This window comes from Phascolarctos cinereus, unplaced genomic scaffold, assembly GCF_003287225.1.
Source record: "Phascolarctos cinereus isolate Bilbo 61053 unplaced genomic scaffold, phaCin_HiC Scaffold_1;HRSCAF=81, whole genome shotgun sequence".
Classification (NCBI taxonomy): domain Eukaryota; kingdom Metazoa; phylum Chordata; class Mammalia; order Diprotodontia; family Phascolarctidae; genus Phascolarctos; species Phascolarctos cinereus.
Window position 1 is genome coordinate 275,040,393 of NW_027555514.1, and position 16,982 is coordinate 275,057,374.

Below are 16,982 nucleotides of genomic sequence, written 5' to 3' on the forward strand. Positions count from 1 at the left end.
GCCTCAACTGGGCCTCAGTTTACATCTCTTTAAAATGAGAAGGGGGGGGCAGATAGGTGGCGTAGTGGATGGAGCACCGGCCCTGAAGTCAGGAGGACCTGAGTTCAAATCTGGCCTCAGACCAAACACCTGACACTTACTAGCTATGGGACCCTGGGCAAGTCACTTAACCCCAATTGCCTAAAAAACAAATTTTTAAAAAAACTACTTTTGTGGTTGCTCGAGGCCAAAGGAGCCACAACTAGGCCCCAGATCATTTACCTAAGGATAAAGTGAGCCTAAATTTCCCTACATCTACACCACAGCTTCTGGCTCAGTAGCCTTGGCAGGTGTAACCCCCACAGGGTGGGTGTGTATGTGTGATGGGAGGTAACTCACGCCTCCCCCAGTTCACCAGTACCCTTGCCGACCACACCCTCTCACTCCTGTGAGCCTTAGTCTTCTCCTCTGTAGAATGGGCACCACCACTCTTACAATCGTACAGCACAGCACACAGCAGACGCATAGTTCGAAATATAAATGAATCAGACGTCAGGTGATCCAGTCCTACCCCCACTAGCTCTATCGCTCTTGCACAAATCACTTCCCTTCCCCGGCCTCAACTTCCTAGTCTGTTAGTGGACACAGTCAGACCACAGGATGTCTAAGATCCCTTACGGTAATTCAAAAAAAAAAACTCAACATGCCAGTGGTTCTTAACCTTCACAGAAAGGCCATCAATATGGGTGGAAGCCGACGGTTTCCCCAGTGGCTTCCAAGGACATCCTCACAGGCTCTTCTTCACCCCACAACAAGTTAGCCTCCCAGATTTTTATTTTTCCAATGCCAGGCTATGAATAACTTTAGGCCCGTGCTAAAAATACCCATTTGGGGTCAGAAGGCTCCCCTTGCCCAGCGAGAATCCAGGACTTCGAGCAGGCGACCATCTCCAAGATGGCAGACTTGGGGTTCCCCAGAGATAATCCAGGTTCTGCGGGCTCCCTCACGGTGTACCTGATGCCTCCCAGGGCAGGTGATGCAAGCTCCCCCAAGCAAGAGAGAATGAGGTTCAGCCCGAAATGGGAACTTGGCCCTCGTTCACGATCTCATGATGCCCTCCTCCATGGAGCTGACTGGTGCGTGATGCCCACCGAGTCCTCCGAGGTTACGGGAGGGCAGATCAGCGTGGAGGGCGGGCGCCTGAGTCCCAGCGGCAATGTCCAATGCACTTTCAAAACAAAAGTTTTGCAACACACCCAGCGAAGCCAGAAATGCCCCAGGACCCATTGTGAGACCAAAGTTTCCTTTCCCTATTTCCTGTGATCTCACCTTACTAATTACATTTGGGCATGTTCTTAATTATTTGATTATTTACTGAAGTCCAAGGAAGAAAACTCCAATCCCACCAACAAACAGAGAGGCAATATGAAGAGGGAGTGAGCACACCGAGGTGGGGGGTGGGATGGAGGGGTGATGGCCAGATTAGTCCTGGCTCTGACACTTACTAGATGAGCATGTGACATTGCTTCTCAGAGGCTTGGTCTCCTTATCTATAAAATGGGTATTGCAATACACTGCTCTTCTCCAGTTGGTTTTTTGTATTGCTTTTTGGTGAGGCAATCAGGGTTAAGTGACTTGCCCAGGGTCACACAGCTAGTAAGTGTCAAGTGTCTGAGGACGGATTTGAACTCAGGTCCTCCTGACTCCAAGGCCAGAGCTCTATCCACTGCGCCACCTAGCGGCCCCTCTTCTCCAGTTTTCAAAAGGACCCGAGGCTCAGATAGTAAAGCCAGGTTCAGAATTGAAGTGAGATAGATTAGGGACAGCTAGGGGCCTCAGTGGATAGAGGGCCAGGCCTGCAGTCAGGAAGACCTTAGTTCAAATCCAGCCTCAGATACTTACTAGCTATGGGACCCTGGGCAAGTCACTTAACCCCAATTGCCTAAAAAAAAAAAAGGAAGAAAGAAAAAAAAAGAAGTAAAATGACTTGGCCAGGGTCACACAGCTAGTAAGTGTCAAGTGTTTGGTCTGAGGCTGGATTTGAACTCAGGTCTCCCTGACCCCAGGCCCAGACAGCCGTTATCCACTGTGCTAAGTAGTTTATCCTTGCTTATAATCTGGTAACTATCTTTTCCCTTCCTTTTTTTTTTTAATTCTCCAGTGAATAAGTGGAAAGAATTATCTCCAGCACTATATATTTAAGGGAGGGAGGAAGGATACTGTACCCTGTATCATCCTATCTTGCATAGAACCTGAGAGCTGGAAAACAGCTTAGGGAACCCTTCCAGCCCATTTCACAGAGGAAAACACCAAGGCCCAGAGAAGGAGGTGACTGGCCCAAGGTCACACAACTAGTAAATGGCAAAGTTCAGAAGAGAATTCAGATCTATTGACACTATTCCCACATCAGACAACAAATGTTTTTTAGGCACCAACACATGTCTGAAGAAGATATAGTCCTTACTTTCAAGAACTAATCTACAATCTCAATGGGAATAAGCCACATGCAGATAACCTGAGATCTCCTCAGGGTTGGAAGTGCTCCCCAAGTCCCCCAGGGGCTTTCCCCATCAAGGCAAAGAAGAACCTTCTGCATTCAGAAAGTCGTTTAGGGGGGCATTAAGAAGCTGCATGATTTCCACAACGATTAGGCATCAGAGGTGAGATATGTAACTGAGGTCTCCCTCAGCCATCGAGGGGGACCTCGCACTCCTTTTTACTTGGGTGCTGCCTTCGGAGCATCTCACATCATCAGACCTGAGACCTGACTTCAAATCCCATCAGGAGGTTAATGGATGGCATCTCTGCCCAGCTCTTCTGAAGAAGTTGTGAATCAAAAATCAGGAGACCAAATTGGGATATCCACCAGCCCACAGAACAGACACACGCCACCCTGGGAATTCCTGCCAATTCCACTACAAATTCATGTTTCTGTTAGGCCTGGCTTGGCCTCTTGGTTCGATATTTGTACCATCGATGGCCACTTCTGGCTAATTCTGCTCTTTCACTGTATGGAGAAACAACCCCCTCCCCCAACTAAATAAGGAAGCAATTGCCAAGTAAAAGGGGAGACATGATATGGAAATTCAGCAGCCCAGATTAGGGGGGCTGCCTCCCCCCTCCAGAGGCAGACTGACTCTGTCACCAGGGGCAGCAGGGTACATTGGAGAGAGGGCTGGGTCTGCACTCAGGAGGTTTTGATTCAATCCCACCTCTTCTATTAGTAGCTGTGAGACTCTGGACAAGGCACCATCTCTCAGAGTCTCATCATCCATGAAATGGGGATGAATATACTTGAGCTTGACCAGAAAGGAAGCTTAAGTTGTGGGTTCAAATACCAGCTCGGAGGCAGACTGGATGGACAAGTCTGGGCAAGGTAAGTTCACCACTGAAGCCCCAGGCAACTCACCCTAGAACATGCCAAGTTGTAGGACAGTGGCTGTTCAGTATTGACCATAGGGGTTCCTCCATAGGGGGATTTCCTGATAGATAAACTGACAAATAGATAGATGAATGAATGAATAAATAAACATAAATGAATGAATGAATAAAAGAATAGATGAATGAATGGATATATGTATAAATGGATGAATAAAACAACAGATGAATAAATGAATGAATAAATATACATATAAATTAATATACATGTAAATAAATAAGCAAATGAATGAATGCAGAAAAGAACAGCTAGATAGGTTGTTGTTCACCCTCTGTTCTTTTGAAAAGGACCATGATAGCACAGGTGGACCAAGCTATAAGAGATTAAAAAATCATACTAACTAACCCTCATACGGAAGTTCTAAGATACAGCAACAATAATGATGTTTTTGTTGTTGGAGGGGGTCAGATTTGTGATTTTAACAGAGCATTTCCTGTGTGAAAATTCCCTCCACTCATGTAGATCTCAAAGCCCTGTCCATGGTTACACAGCCATCATGTGGCAGTCGAGGAATTCAAACCCGGGTCTTCCTGATGGTAAATCTAGAACTCTGTAGCCACCATGCCAGAGGGGCAGCATGGCCCAGTGGACAGAGTTCAGCAAAGTGTCAGAGGGAAGCACTGATTTGTCAGTCAGAGGACCTGGGTTCAAATCCTGCCTCGGATGCAAGCTGATATGACTCTAGGCAAGTTACATTATCTCTAAATGCCTCAGCTTCCCCATCCGTAAAATGGGGATAACAATAGTACCTCCATTCCATGCCCATTCAGAGGCTCAAATGACATGTAAGTACATTTAAAAGGTTTTACAAAACAATGAACTACAGAAATGCCAGCCATCATATGCCTCTCCGCACAGTAAAGCACTTTATACATATAAATATTTTATATATATAAATATTTATAAATAAATCTGAGTGATTATTATCTGCTGAACCACAGAAGTAGCTGCACTAACCAGGAGTATACAGGGATACCTGACTTGGGCTGCAGAGTGACCTTGGCACCCTGGTACCTGACCAGCTGTGAGCAGAGGGAGGCCAACCCTGTTCTCAGTGCACCCCCTGGTGGCTAAAGCACGAATACACTGTGCTTCTCTACAAAGACAAACAGAAATGGGGAAAGCTTGCTTGCTGTCCATTGATGCAGACTACTTCCACTCTACCCTCCTCCATTAGAAATAATGGCCAGGAGGAGAATTACCATTAACCTTCAGCTACAGACAAAAATCCCCAGAGTGAAAAAGCTGATGTTCTTAAGCACCCGAGCTTTGCCACCCATCGGCCCAGACCATTCCCCACCCCCTCCCAAGGGCAGATCTCCAACCCTAGCCAAATCTAGCTACCCCCACTGCCCAGTTTGCCAGCTACAACTCAGAATCTGTCCAATTTTTTTCCAGGATCTCCTGCAGCTGGAGGAGGAGGAAACAGCCAGGCTTTTGCTTGTCTGAAAGGTAATCTAAGATCATATCCACTCCAAGAAACCAATCCATGTTTTTCAAGTCTGCGTTCCCTCTTGAAGCCCAAGATGGATTTTTACAACCCTTCTGACCTGGTGAATGTCCCCTCCAGCACTAGTGTGGCACAGAACACACCCCAAAGTCTCAGTGCCCAGCCACTCCAGCTGAATGCAACATCCAAGGGGCAGCTACTTCCCAAAAAGTAAGGAAGGATCACCATCCCACCTTAAGGGACCCCTGAGAGCAGCTAGCTCCCCCACCATCACCCAGGACTGGCGAACATAAACCTAGTGAAATAGAGGAAGAAGGCATTTGTCCAAATATTTCAGTCCTACCCCCTCCCCTCCAAAAAAAAAAGGCCTTTTACCTGAAATAACAGATACTTAAAGGCATTTTAGTCCTGTACTACTATCCAGATGGTTACCTCATTTTTTCCATATCACTGTGGATGTGCAGACTCAGGAAAAAAAAAATCAACAATCCACTTCATTAAACGATTTATTTTTCCTGTTTTCCTGTGGTCACTGCAGAGATTGGAACCCTCTTAGCACACCCCGTACCCCCAACAACAACAACAACAATAACAACAACAAATGTAAACCTCACTGGAACCAAGGTCACTCCATAAACACGTTCCTTACTAGTTTCTGGCTCTGCTTTGCAAGCTATGAAAATGCCTTTAATCTGCTTTAAAGATTCAGGGACTTTTCTGCCACATAAACATCTCCGTGCAGCTAACTGCCTGTCACTCTCCACAAAGGCCAATGAGTATGTAGGCAGAAATCAGCACTAAAACGACAGCATAGGACGGGGGGTGGGGGTGGGGGGAATCGGTAGAAACCCATCGGAGATACCAAAGCTTTTGGCCGCTCTCAATCATTAAGAAGCAATCTATGGTCAGCCTGGGCCAGATCACCCTAGGCACTGGAGCAAGAAGTGAGCCGGGTTTCAAAGGCAAGGAATCTGGAACACAGCCTCTGGCTGGTTGCAGATGCAGAAAACCTGAGTTTCTCCCCACGCACCCAACCTACCCTCAAAGCAAGCAAAACTGTCAGCAGCCCCCTTCCATGCAAGGTTCTTCTCCTCTGTCCCTGCTTAGCTGGCTGAGACCAATACTCATTTCCAGCAGCTAAACAGAGATACAGCCACCGGCCTCTTAGGAGCAATGCAGCCCCAGGGCCCAAGTGGGTGCGTGCACATAGAGTGTATGGGTGGATGCTGGAACAGACGGTCCGCGTGTGCTCGCGTGCCTCCTGCGGCCGTAGCTTGGGGAGGTGGAGGGGTGCTAGCTGGGTCTGACCTGAAGATGTGTGTCTGGGGAAGAGGCGTTAAGGTATGGTATCCCTGCGGGTGGGTCTGAATGGGTGTGCGTGAGGGAGAATACAAACGCACGACCCCCATCCCCAAGTGCATTCAAGTGTTTTCCAATCAAAAAGACCACTTTGCAGCTGGGGTCAATACCCGCGCCCCCTACCCACCCAAGTATGAGCAGACACGATGTAACAAGTGTTTAGGGATGGATACTGGAACAAGTCTGTTTCAGTGGTTGGCCGGGGCGGGGGGGGATTTGGGGAGGGGGCTCCCCGAGAAGTTCCTAAGGACTGAGTCTGCGTCTTCTCCCCCCCCCAAGAAGAAACATACATACAAATGCACACAGAGAGACCCACGCCACCTCGGTCCCCAGCTCCCTTCCCGCAGAGGGGTCAGAGGGGGCTGCCCTTACCACTCTGCCGGAGAACCTCTCGGTGGCCCTCTTGACTTTGCCGTAGGTGCCCTTGCCCAGGGTCTCCTGCAGCTCGTAACGGTGCTTGAGGTTGTGTTTGTGATGGTGTCGTTTCACTCCGTGCTGCTGCTGCTGCTGCTGCTGCTGCTGCTGCTGCTGCTGCTGCTGCTGCTTCCTCAGCTCCGGGGCCGCCCCGGACGCCAGGGTGCCCGAGCTGGCCACCGAGCCAGCCGCGGCTGAAGTCCCCGTAGCCGCCGCGGCCGCTGCAGCCCCGGACCCAGGGTCCGAGGCGCTGCAGCCCGGGGACGGAGGGGGGCCTGCCGGCGGCGGAGGCGCAGCCCCCTCCATCTGCCAGGGCAGGAGGCGTGGGCTGGGCTGGGCTGGAGGGTCCCGGGGACTCCCCGGCCGGTCAGTCCCGCTCTTGCCCGGCGCGGCGCCGTCCAGCGCCCCCCGCTCCGGCCCGCGCCCGGTCACTGACGGCTGCGGAGGCTGCGGAGGCTGCGGAGGCTGCTGTGGCCGCGGCCGCTGCTGCTGCTGCTGCACATCTGGCGGAGCCCGCGCGCGCCCCGCCCCGGCCCGGCCCGCACCGGCCGCTCGCCCGCCCGCAGCCGAGGCTCGGCAGAGGTGGCGGCGGGGGCAGCCGAGCCGCTGGGGTTGGTGAAGGGGAGGGCGGAGGGAGGGAAGCAGGGGGAGGGCTGGCCGGCCGCCGCGCCCCCGACCCCTCCCGGGAGAGCTCGCGGGGCGGGGCGGGGCGGGGGAGGGGAGGGGACGGGGCGGGGGGCGGGAGGCGGGGCGGCTCGCTGGCCCCGGCCCCCAGGACCGGCTGGGAGGAGCGGCCGGCGCGTCTGGGGCTTCCCCGCCTCCCAGCCGGCGGCGGCGGCGGCTACCGCGGAGCCTGCCCCGAGACCCCCGGGATTTGGAGGAGGAGGGGAGAGGGTTGCGTGTCTGAGCTCGCTCTTTGTGCAGCCGGGGAGGAGGAGAAGGAGGGGAAAGAGGAGGCTGGAGACTGGGGGGGGGGAGGAGGAGGAGGAGGAGGAGGAGGAGGAAGCAGCCCCCTCCCCGGGGCCGAGGCGACAGCGGCCAGCCGGGCAGTGCTGAAGCCGCGGGACAGCGGATCTGCAGCCCCCAGCCCCAGCTGCTAGCCCCGCTCTCCTCCTCCTCCTCCTCCTCCTCCTCTTCTTCCTCCTCCCTCTCCGGCCTTCCGGGCCTCCTCTAGCTGCGGTGGACGCAGCCCGCACCGTCACGGTTACGGTGGAGCTGGGGCTGAAGGCAGGGAAGGGGGGGGTTGGGGGGCCCGGGCCATCCCTTCATTTTTCTTTCAATGCAGCGCTGGCAGAGGGGAGGGCAGCGGCGGCCGGAGGCCGGGAGGTGATTGGGCAGAGAGGGGAGAGGGAGACCGGGAGGGGTGTACGGTTACAGGAGGTGAGTCACTGCCTCCTTCCTCCCTCCCTCCACGCCGTCCCCGATCCCCTCCTTCCCGGCCTTTGGCCGCGCACCCCAGCCATCGAAGCCCCCCACCTCCTCCTTAGCGGGAGAATTGGGCTTGGGGGGCCCAAAGCGGCCCTTTCCCTCCAGCCCGGGCCCCCTCCCTGGAGTAGGGTGGAGCTGGAGGTGCAGGGCTGGGGTAAGTAGGTCGGAGCCTGGAGAGAAGTCCAGGCCAGGACCCTGACCTTGGCCTACCCTCCTCCCCTCTGGGCAGTTTGAGGTTGGAAGCCCGAGGAGGCTTCCAGGTAGAACCAGCTGGTAAGGAGCTTTTGCACGGGGGCAGAACGAGTACATACAAGAAGTGTGCATAGATACCATCCAGTCTGCAGTTGGGGTCAGAGCAGATAGAAGCAAGCAGGGAAAGCTATGTTCCAGACTCAGGCACCAGCAAGAAGGTCCAGGGGCTGCTGAAACGCTCCTGCAGCCGAGAGCAGGCCTGGGCTCCACTTGGAAAGAATTATTTCCTTTCTGCTAACTGCAAATGGCTGGACACTCTTCCCAGAAAAGCCATGGGAACTAGATGGGGGACGGTCCCCATCCGTGCTCCCCAGGAATTAGAGTTAGTGTCTGGGGTGTTCTAAGAGAGACCTGGACCTCAACTGGGCATGGCCTCAGCCCTTTAGAAAGAGAAGAGAAAAGGAGAAAAGGTGCTAGCTGTAGGAGAAGGAAGCCGTGTGGAATGCAAAGTGAGACTTAAGTGAATTTTTAGTAGCAACAGAATCACTAAAGGGATAGAAAACTTCCTCTCTTAACCAAGAAGTTGTGGGTTCAAGTTCCACACATCCTGACTGTGCTATCCTGGACAAGTCCCTTAACCTCTCAATACACTCCCCCCCCCCAACTCTCTAAGATCCTAATTAAGTTGCCCTTAAGGTGAGAGTCTGTTTTGACGGAGGGAGCTACAAACCAGTGAAATCTCAAGTCCAGGCTTATCCCTATATCTAAAGGGTGACTAGAAGCACTAAACTAGGTGATTAGAAGCACTCTGGACTGCCCAGAATTTTGAAAATAATCCAAGTAACTTTGTATTGTGAAATGACCATCCTGGTGGAGTGTCTCTTGCATTTACCACTTCCTCTTCATTTCCATTTCCTGTCAGTCAATAAACATTTATTAGGTACCTGCTGTATGCCAGGCACTGTGCTAAGTGCTGGCATACAAAGAAAGGCAAAAAAAAATACCTGCCCTCAAGGAGCTTACAGTCTAATGGGGGGGAGACACTAAAACAACTATATACAAATAAACCATAAACTGGATAAATTTGGAATAATCAATAGAGGGAAGGGATTAAGAATATTTGGGAAAGGTAGGATTTTATCTGGGACTTGAAGGAATCCAGGCTGTAAAGATGAGGAGAGAGAGCGAATATATCCATCCATGAAGGACAGCCAGTGAAAATGCCCCAAATTGGGAGTATCTTGAGAGGGCAACAGCAAGGAAGCTAGTGGTAGCTGTGGATCGTAGAGTACATGGAGGGGTGTAAGGTGTAAGATTTAGTAAGGGGGTGAGGAGCTACATTATGAAGGGCTCTGAATGCCAAACAAGATTTCATACTTCATCTTGGAGGCCACAGGGAGCAAGTGGAGTTTATTTTTTTGTTTTGTTTTGTTGGTGAAGCAGTTGGGGTTAAGTGACTTGCCCAGGGTCACACAGCTAGTAAATGTTATGTGTGTGAGGCTGGATTTGAACTCAGGTCCTCCTGATTCCAGGGCCAGTGCTCCATCCACTGTACCACCTAGCTGCCCCCAGTGGAGTTTATTGAGTAGGGAGGTGACATGGTTGGGGACCTGCACTTTAGGAAAATCACTTTGGTGGCTGGTTGGAGAATGGATTGGAATGGGGAGAGACATGAAGCCAGCAGACACACCAGCAGCTATTACAGTAGTCCAGGCATGAGATGATGAGGGCCTTTACCAAGATGGCACAAGAAAGAAAGGGTCATATGTGAGAGCTGTTACAAAGGTAACAAAGGCCTTGGCATCTGTTCCAAGTCCATTTTACAGATGAGAAGACTGATGATAAGTGGCCGTACCAAGTTATCTGACTCCAAATCCAGCACCCTCTGCACTGTTAGATGACCTCTGACGTCCCTTTCATTTCCAGATCTATGACACTGTAACTACCCCAACAATATGAAAAAAGGAATTATTTATCCACACAGAAATATTTAATATTAATTTTTAAAATAGTAATATAAATTAATGTTCATATTTTTAATGTTAATTAAAGAGGGAGAATAGAAATCTGTATGATCTCATGGGAAAAAAAAACCGTGAACTGGTCATCAGAAGATCTGGGTTCTAGTCCTGACTGCTACGTACTTACTGTATAACATTGGGCCTTCCCTTCTCTGGGCTTCAGTTTCCTCTACTGTAAAATGAGTAAATTACACTTAGGTGGCTTCTAAGGAACCCTCTGGGGTAGGTAGGTGGTGAAGTGAATACAACACTAGGCCTGGAGTCTGGAAGACCTGAGTTCAAATCCACCTTCAGATACTAGCTGGGTGACCCTGGGCATGTCACTTAACCCTGTCTGCCTCAGTTTCCTCATATGTAAAATGAGCTGGAGAAGAAAATGGCAAACCACTCCAGTATCTCTGCCAAGAAAACCCTAAATGGGGTCATGAAGAGTTGGAGTGAACAACACCAATAAGGGCCCTTCTAGTCTAAGGTTCCAGAATGTTTCTGTAGAATATAACAAAAGTAGTGCACAGACCCTCACAGTTCCAAAAGGATCAAAAAAACCTATCCAGTCCAACTTAGCACAGTCTATTTCTTTGATCTAGTAAGAAAGAGTTCTTATGATTTTCCATGTACTAGTGATACAAAATTAAGCAAAATTCTGAAATTTTCAAATAAATATCTCCAAAACCTGGCACCACCTATCTTTCCAGTGTTCTCCATCTCACCTTCCTTCTCTAGTCACCTAGTCAAACTGGCCAACCCCACATTCTATCCTCATCCCCTGTACTCCTACAGAGGCTGGCCCCTCTGGCTAGCATCCAGTCCTTCCTCACCTCTGCCTCTTAGAATTCCCCAGCTTCCTTCAATGTATATCTTGGTCACCACCTTCTGGCTCTATCAAGGGTTCTTGACCTTTCTTGAGCCCTGGACCCCTTTGGCAATCTGCTGACTCGGGACCCCTCCTCGCAGTCAGCTTCACTTGAGTCAGCACCCGAAAACAACTAAAGGGATAGTAGACCACGTCAATGGAGCCAAAATATCCAGATGGCAGAAGGTGATAGTCCCACTGACCTCTGCCCTACCCAGACCACATCAAGAACAGTTTTGGTTTTGACAGTCACACTTGAGAAAGGATGTTAACAAACCTCGCCTGAGGGAGGCAACCAGAATGATGACGGAGATACAAACGCAAAGCTTGAGTGAGTTGAAGAATCATAGATTTAGAATGGAGAGGACCTTACAAGTCAAGCTCAGGAATGGAGAACAAGTGAGATTAGCCACCTTGACCACCATTAGGCAAGGGCTGTGATTGGAATGCAGGTCCTATTATTTGAAGAGAATATATCTTTCACTATTCTGTGCTGCTTCCGAGGAATTTAACATAATTAGCATGGAGAATCAATAGCATGGGAGAGACAGGATAGCTGTGCTCACACATCCAGAGGGTTGTTACATGGAAGGATTGGTCTTGAGTCCAGAGGGAAGACCTTGGACTGGCAGGCAGCACGCTTGTATAGGGCATGGAGTGCTGAACCTGGAATTTGAATCCTGAGTATGAAGCCTAGATGTGTGACTGGACAAGTCACCTAGGTTCTCCCCACCTGGAAAACGACTCAGTGTCAGACTTAATGGCCTCCAAATGCCTTCCAGAAGTGACTCTACCAAGTTAGAAAGTCAGAGCCAGATATCAGCTCAATCTAAGGAAGAGCATGCTTCCAATTAGAGCCCACTTCTCTAAAATAGAATGGGCTGCCTTGATAGGGAGAGTGTTCCCCATCACTGGAAGTGTTCAAGGGAAGGCCGAATGGCCATCTGACAAGGATGCAGTAGAGGAGAGCCTGTTGTTGAGTGACGTTGGACTTGACAGCCTTCAAGCTCCCTTTTATGATTCTAGGGGTGCAGGGGATAGAGTCCAGGCCTGGAGTCAGGAAGACTCATCATCCCAAGTTCAAATCCAGCCTCAGACATTTACTAGCTATATGACCCTGGGCAAGTCACTTCAACCTGTTTGCCTCAGTTTCCTCATCTGTCAAATGAGCTGGAGAAGGAAATGGCAAACCACTCCAGGATCTTTGCCAAGAAAACCCCAAAGGGGGTCACAAAGAGTCTAACATGACTGAACAACAAAAATTCTAAGATTCTACGTACTATTGGAATTGATCTTCAATCAAAGAGGCATTTTGTGTCATTTGTGACATGGATTGGCATAATTGGGGAGGCTGCCATTTTGACCTTGGTTTTCTATATGACTTTGTATGTATAGACACTTTATACATGAAACTTGCATTAAATGTCATGGAGGGAGAATACTGAGCATCCCCCAAACAGTAGAAAACAAATTAAATATGTAAATGGTGAATATGATTTGGGGCATTACACTGACATACCACCACAATAACTCATTGGAGGATACATAACATTTTAATGTAAAACAGATGACTAAATGAGTGCTGAGAATCGCTTCGCAAGCAGAGACAGAAGTCAGAACTCAGCAGTTACAAGGTATCTCCCTTCTCGGCATTAGCCTTGCTACTAGACTGGAAACTTGCTGAGGACCAGAGCTGTGTCTCATCTAAGCTTAGAATCTCCACTCCCCACTCACACCCCCATCCAGCTTTGTCACCATGCTTTAGCACACAGAAGTACTCTATGTACTTCATTACTGGCCTCATTTTCCCCATCTGTAAAATATAGGGGCAGCTAGGTGCCAAAAGGGATAGAGCACCAGGTCTGGAGTCAGGAAGACTCATCTTGAGTTCAAATCTGCCCTCAGACACTTACTAGCTGTGTGAAGCTGGGCAAGTCATTTAACTTTGTTTGCCTCAGTTTCCTAATCTGCAAAATGACCTGGAGGAGGAAATGGCAAATCACTCCAGTATCTTTGCCAAGAAAACCCCAAATGGGGTCACCAAGAGTCAAACATGACTGAAAGGAATGAACAACAGCAAATATATTTGTTTGCATGCTTTCTCCACCATTAGACTATAAGCTTCTTGAAAGCAGGGACTGTCTTTTGCCTTTTTTGGTATCCCCACCACTTAGCACAGTGCCTGGCATGTAGCAGGTGCTTAATGTTTATTGATTGACTGATTTTTGTCTCCGTCATTAGAGTTCAAGTTGCCTGTAAGTAAGGACTGTCTTTTACCTCTTTTTGTATTCCCTAGGGCTTAATACAGTGTCTGGGTCATAGTAGGTGCTTAATAAATGTTTATTAATTGACTGGTCCTAAGTTTGCTGTTGTTGTTTTAATTCAACTCAAATGAGTATCTTCCTTTAAATCTTGGATAATGAAAATTTCATCAAACAACTTGGTGGTCAAAGTAGTACCTGTAACTTGTAATGAATTCACAACAGAACTTAGGGTTGCTTAACGGTTGTGATTGCTTGTTCTTCATGTTTTGAAGAGGACCATGAGGTCAGGGAGGTGCTGCCATTTTGTACAATTGAATTGGATTTAAGTGAGGGAGGGCTGTGCAGAGTCACCAGCCTCACTTTCTCCTCTGGAGCCATCCGCATCCGGTGTTGAGATATAGATCAGAATGACTGGAGATAGCCCCAGATGCAGTGGGAGACCTTAGCCTTTCCAAGGCAAGGTTTTTAATAGGCCTCAGTTTGACTGAGGCAGTGTCCATTCAGTGATTAAGGCTAGGTAAGAAATGAGGCAGAGAATGGCCTTTATTACCTAGTCAAAAAAAAAAAAAATTAACCTGGGAGGGAAACACCGTTAGGGTTTCTGGCCAAACAGAAACCATTGTTATGTGCATTCACTCTGAGCCAATCAGGCCCCAAATAATGACCAAGTGAGACTTGGGCTGGGACCTGTGGTCAGCCAATAGTGATAGAGCCAGAGTGATTTAGGTTTAAGGTGTGGTCCTTAAGGGAAAAAAAAAGGTTTCTGTGATCAAAGTTACATTCCTTTGGGCAAAATATGAGCAGGTGAGGGTATGATACCCTATGTGGACAGAGGAAAAGAGAAAAAGAGGAGAGGAGAGGAGGGAAGAGAAGAGAGAAGAGGGGAGAGAAGAGGGGAGGAGAGGGGAGGAGAGGAGAGGAGAGGAGAGGAGAGGAGAGGAGAGGAGAGGAGAGGAAGAGAGAGAAGAGAGGAGAGGAGAGGAGGGAGGGGAGGGGGAGAGGAGAGGGAGGAGACAGAGGAGAGGAGACGGGAGAGGGGAGGGGAGAGGAGAGAGGGGAGGGGAGAAGAGGGGAGGAGACAGAGGGGAGGAGACAAAGGACAGGAGAGGGGAGGGGAGAGGAGAGGAGAGGAGAGAAGAGGGGAGGAGACAGAGGAGAGGAGACAGGAGGGGGGGGCAGGGGAGGAGAGGGGAGGGGAGACAGGGGGGGCAGGGGAGGAGGTACTTATGGTACAATATAATGGAAAGAGCACTGAACTTGAATTCAGAAGACCTCGGTTCTAGTTAATCAATTAACAAGCATTTGTCCTGACTTTACTAGTAACTCCAGGCCTGTTTCTTCCTCTGTAACAGGTGATTAATAAGTTGCCTCCTCGTTTTCCAGTCCTGTGATTCATATTCTAGCTATTCAAGTTGCTTTTCCTCTGTGAGACTCAGTTTCCCCATTCATAAAACAAGGGGAATAGACTCTATGTTCTCTCTTTTTTTTTTTTGGAGGCAGTTGGGATTAAATGACTTGCCCAAGGTCACACTGGTTTAAGTGTCTGGGGCCGCATTTGAACTCATGACCTCCCAACTCTAAGGTTGGCACTCTATCCAATGCGCCACCTATCTGTCCCAAATCCATGATCTTTTAGGTCCCTGCTAGTTCTGACCTTCTGAGATTCTTCAAGAAGTCACAAAATCATAGATTTACTGTTAAATTAGGCCTCAGTGGTCATCAAGCCCAGACTCTTTATTTTACAGATAAAGAAACCGAGGCCCAGACAGATTAAGGGGGTGTTCCCAGGGTCAGACAGCACATAAGTGGCTCAAGATCTGAACCCAGGTCATTCGATGCCAGGTCCAAAGTCTACTGCACTGTGTCTCAGGGACCTTCACCTTCCCTTTCCTCGTTCAAAGTTTCTCTGGGGTTTTGTTTATTTTGTTTTTCAACAGTATCTTGAAACTGAAAAATAATACAGTCTCTTCCTGGGGAATAAAATGAAAGGGATTAGCCTGGGAGGGCTGTAATAAAGAGGAAAAAAAATTCCCAGGCCACAGGGGAAGGACTGGCACCGCCCCAGAAACACAACACAATCCCACCCTGGAAAAAGAACAATCCAAGGACAGAGGGCCAGCCTGAGACCAGCCAATGTCACCAGCCAGGAAATCCAGAGAGCTCTCGAGTGCCGAAGGCGACCTTTGGCTCTGGCTTTGTGGAATCCCCTGGCTTTCACTGACGTCCCTGAAGTGGGACCTGCCTGGACGGATTATAGTCTCTAGAGACAGGGTTGATGGGGGTGGAAGGACTGAGGTCACCTCTTCCAACTGGTTACTGCCTGTACGGCCCTAGACAAGTCGCTTCACACCCCCTACCGCAACCCCACCCCCATCACTGAGTTTCCTCAGCTATAAAACGAGGAGATGGGACCAGATGACCTCTCAGGTCCCTTTCAAGCTTTCAGAGGGCAGATCTTCTGTCCAGGGAAGTGACTTGATTTACCCAAGATGACTCATGGTAAAGAGCAAAGTTAGGGTTCAAAACCTAGCTCCTCTGACTCTCATTCCATTGTTCCATCAGAGGTTTTTCACTTTTCTTGTGTCCTAGACCTCTCTAGCAGGCAGTCTGGCGAACCCTTCCCAGAATCCTGTTTTTAAATGCATAGAACAAAATACATAGGATTACAAAGGAAACCAAGCACATTGAAATAGTTGTTAAAATACCATAAAACTAAATTCATAGGCTCCTGAAATGTTTCCTGGGACCCCAGGTTACGAACTCCTGTACTAGACCATCTTTAAAAGGGTGATAACCGAGGAAAAGAGAGGGGGGGAGAGGAGAAGAGGGGAAGAAGAGGGAGGAAAGGAAATTCAATAAAGCCATAGAAAGGGGCATCTAGTCCAACATTTCACTTCATAAGTGAGGAAACTGAGGCTCAGTGCTATCAAGTACTTTACCCAAGTGAAAATCCACCTTTCCTCTTCACTTGCCATTGGCTGGTTATTTTTATTCCCTCCGGAGGTGGGGGAGGGAGTGGGCAGATAAGTAAATATATTTCACAGTCAGTGCAAAGCAGGGGAGAAGATGGGGAGGGGCAGCAGAACAGGTCTCAGATGAGAGCTGGGACCTGAGCTGCATCCTCAGGTCAAGGAGGAATTATTAAAAGGTGGAAATTAGATACAAGGTCTTTCCCAGCTCCAAACCCTCTGATGGTTGAAACAATTATCTGTGTAATTTGGCCACCAGACAATGCATCTCAAGAAAGGAATTTCAGGGCCTGTCCTCACCTCTCTCTCTGTCTCTGTCTCTCTCTCTGTCTCTGTCTCTCTCTCTGTCTCTCTCTCTCTCTCTCTCTCTTCTCTCTCTCTGTGTCCCTCCATCTCTGTCTTTCTCTGTCTCTGTGTGTCTTTGTCTGTCTATCTCTCTTTGTCTCACTTTGTCTCTCCATCTCTGCCTTTCTCTGTGTGTCTCTCTCCATCTTTCCATCTGTCTCCCATATCTCTATGACTCTCTGTGTGTCTTTCTCTGTCTATCTCTCTTTGTCTCTCCGTATCTCCATCTCTGTCTCTATCTCTCTGTGTGTCTCTATCTGTCTCTCTTT

The 16,982-nt window shown here is 49.2% G+C and overlaps 1 protein-coding gene across 1 annotated transcript in view; it reads right to left on the reverse strand.

Moving 5' to 3' along the window:
* Positions 1 to 7,202, reverse strand: part of NUAK1 (NUAK family kinase 1) — a 78,005-nt gene extending 70,803 nt beyond the window's left edge. The window contains exon 1 of the mRNA XM_020982414.2: positions 6,600 to 7,202. Coding sequence (XP_020838073.1) covers positions 6,600 to 6,947 — 348 coding nt within the window. The 5' untranslated portion in view covers positions 6,948 to 7,202. The remainder of the gene's footprint in view (positions 1 to 6,599) is intronic.
* Between the last annotated feature and the right edge of the window lie 9,780 nt (positions 7,203 to 16,982).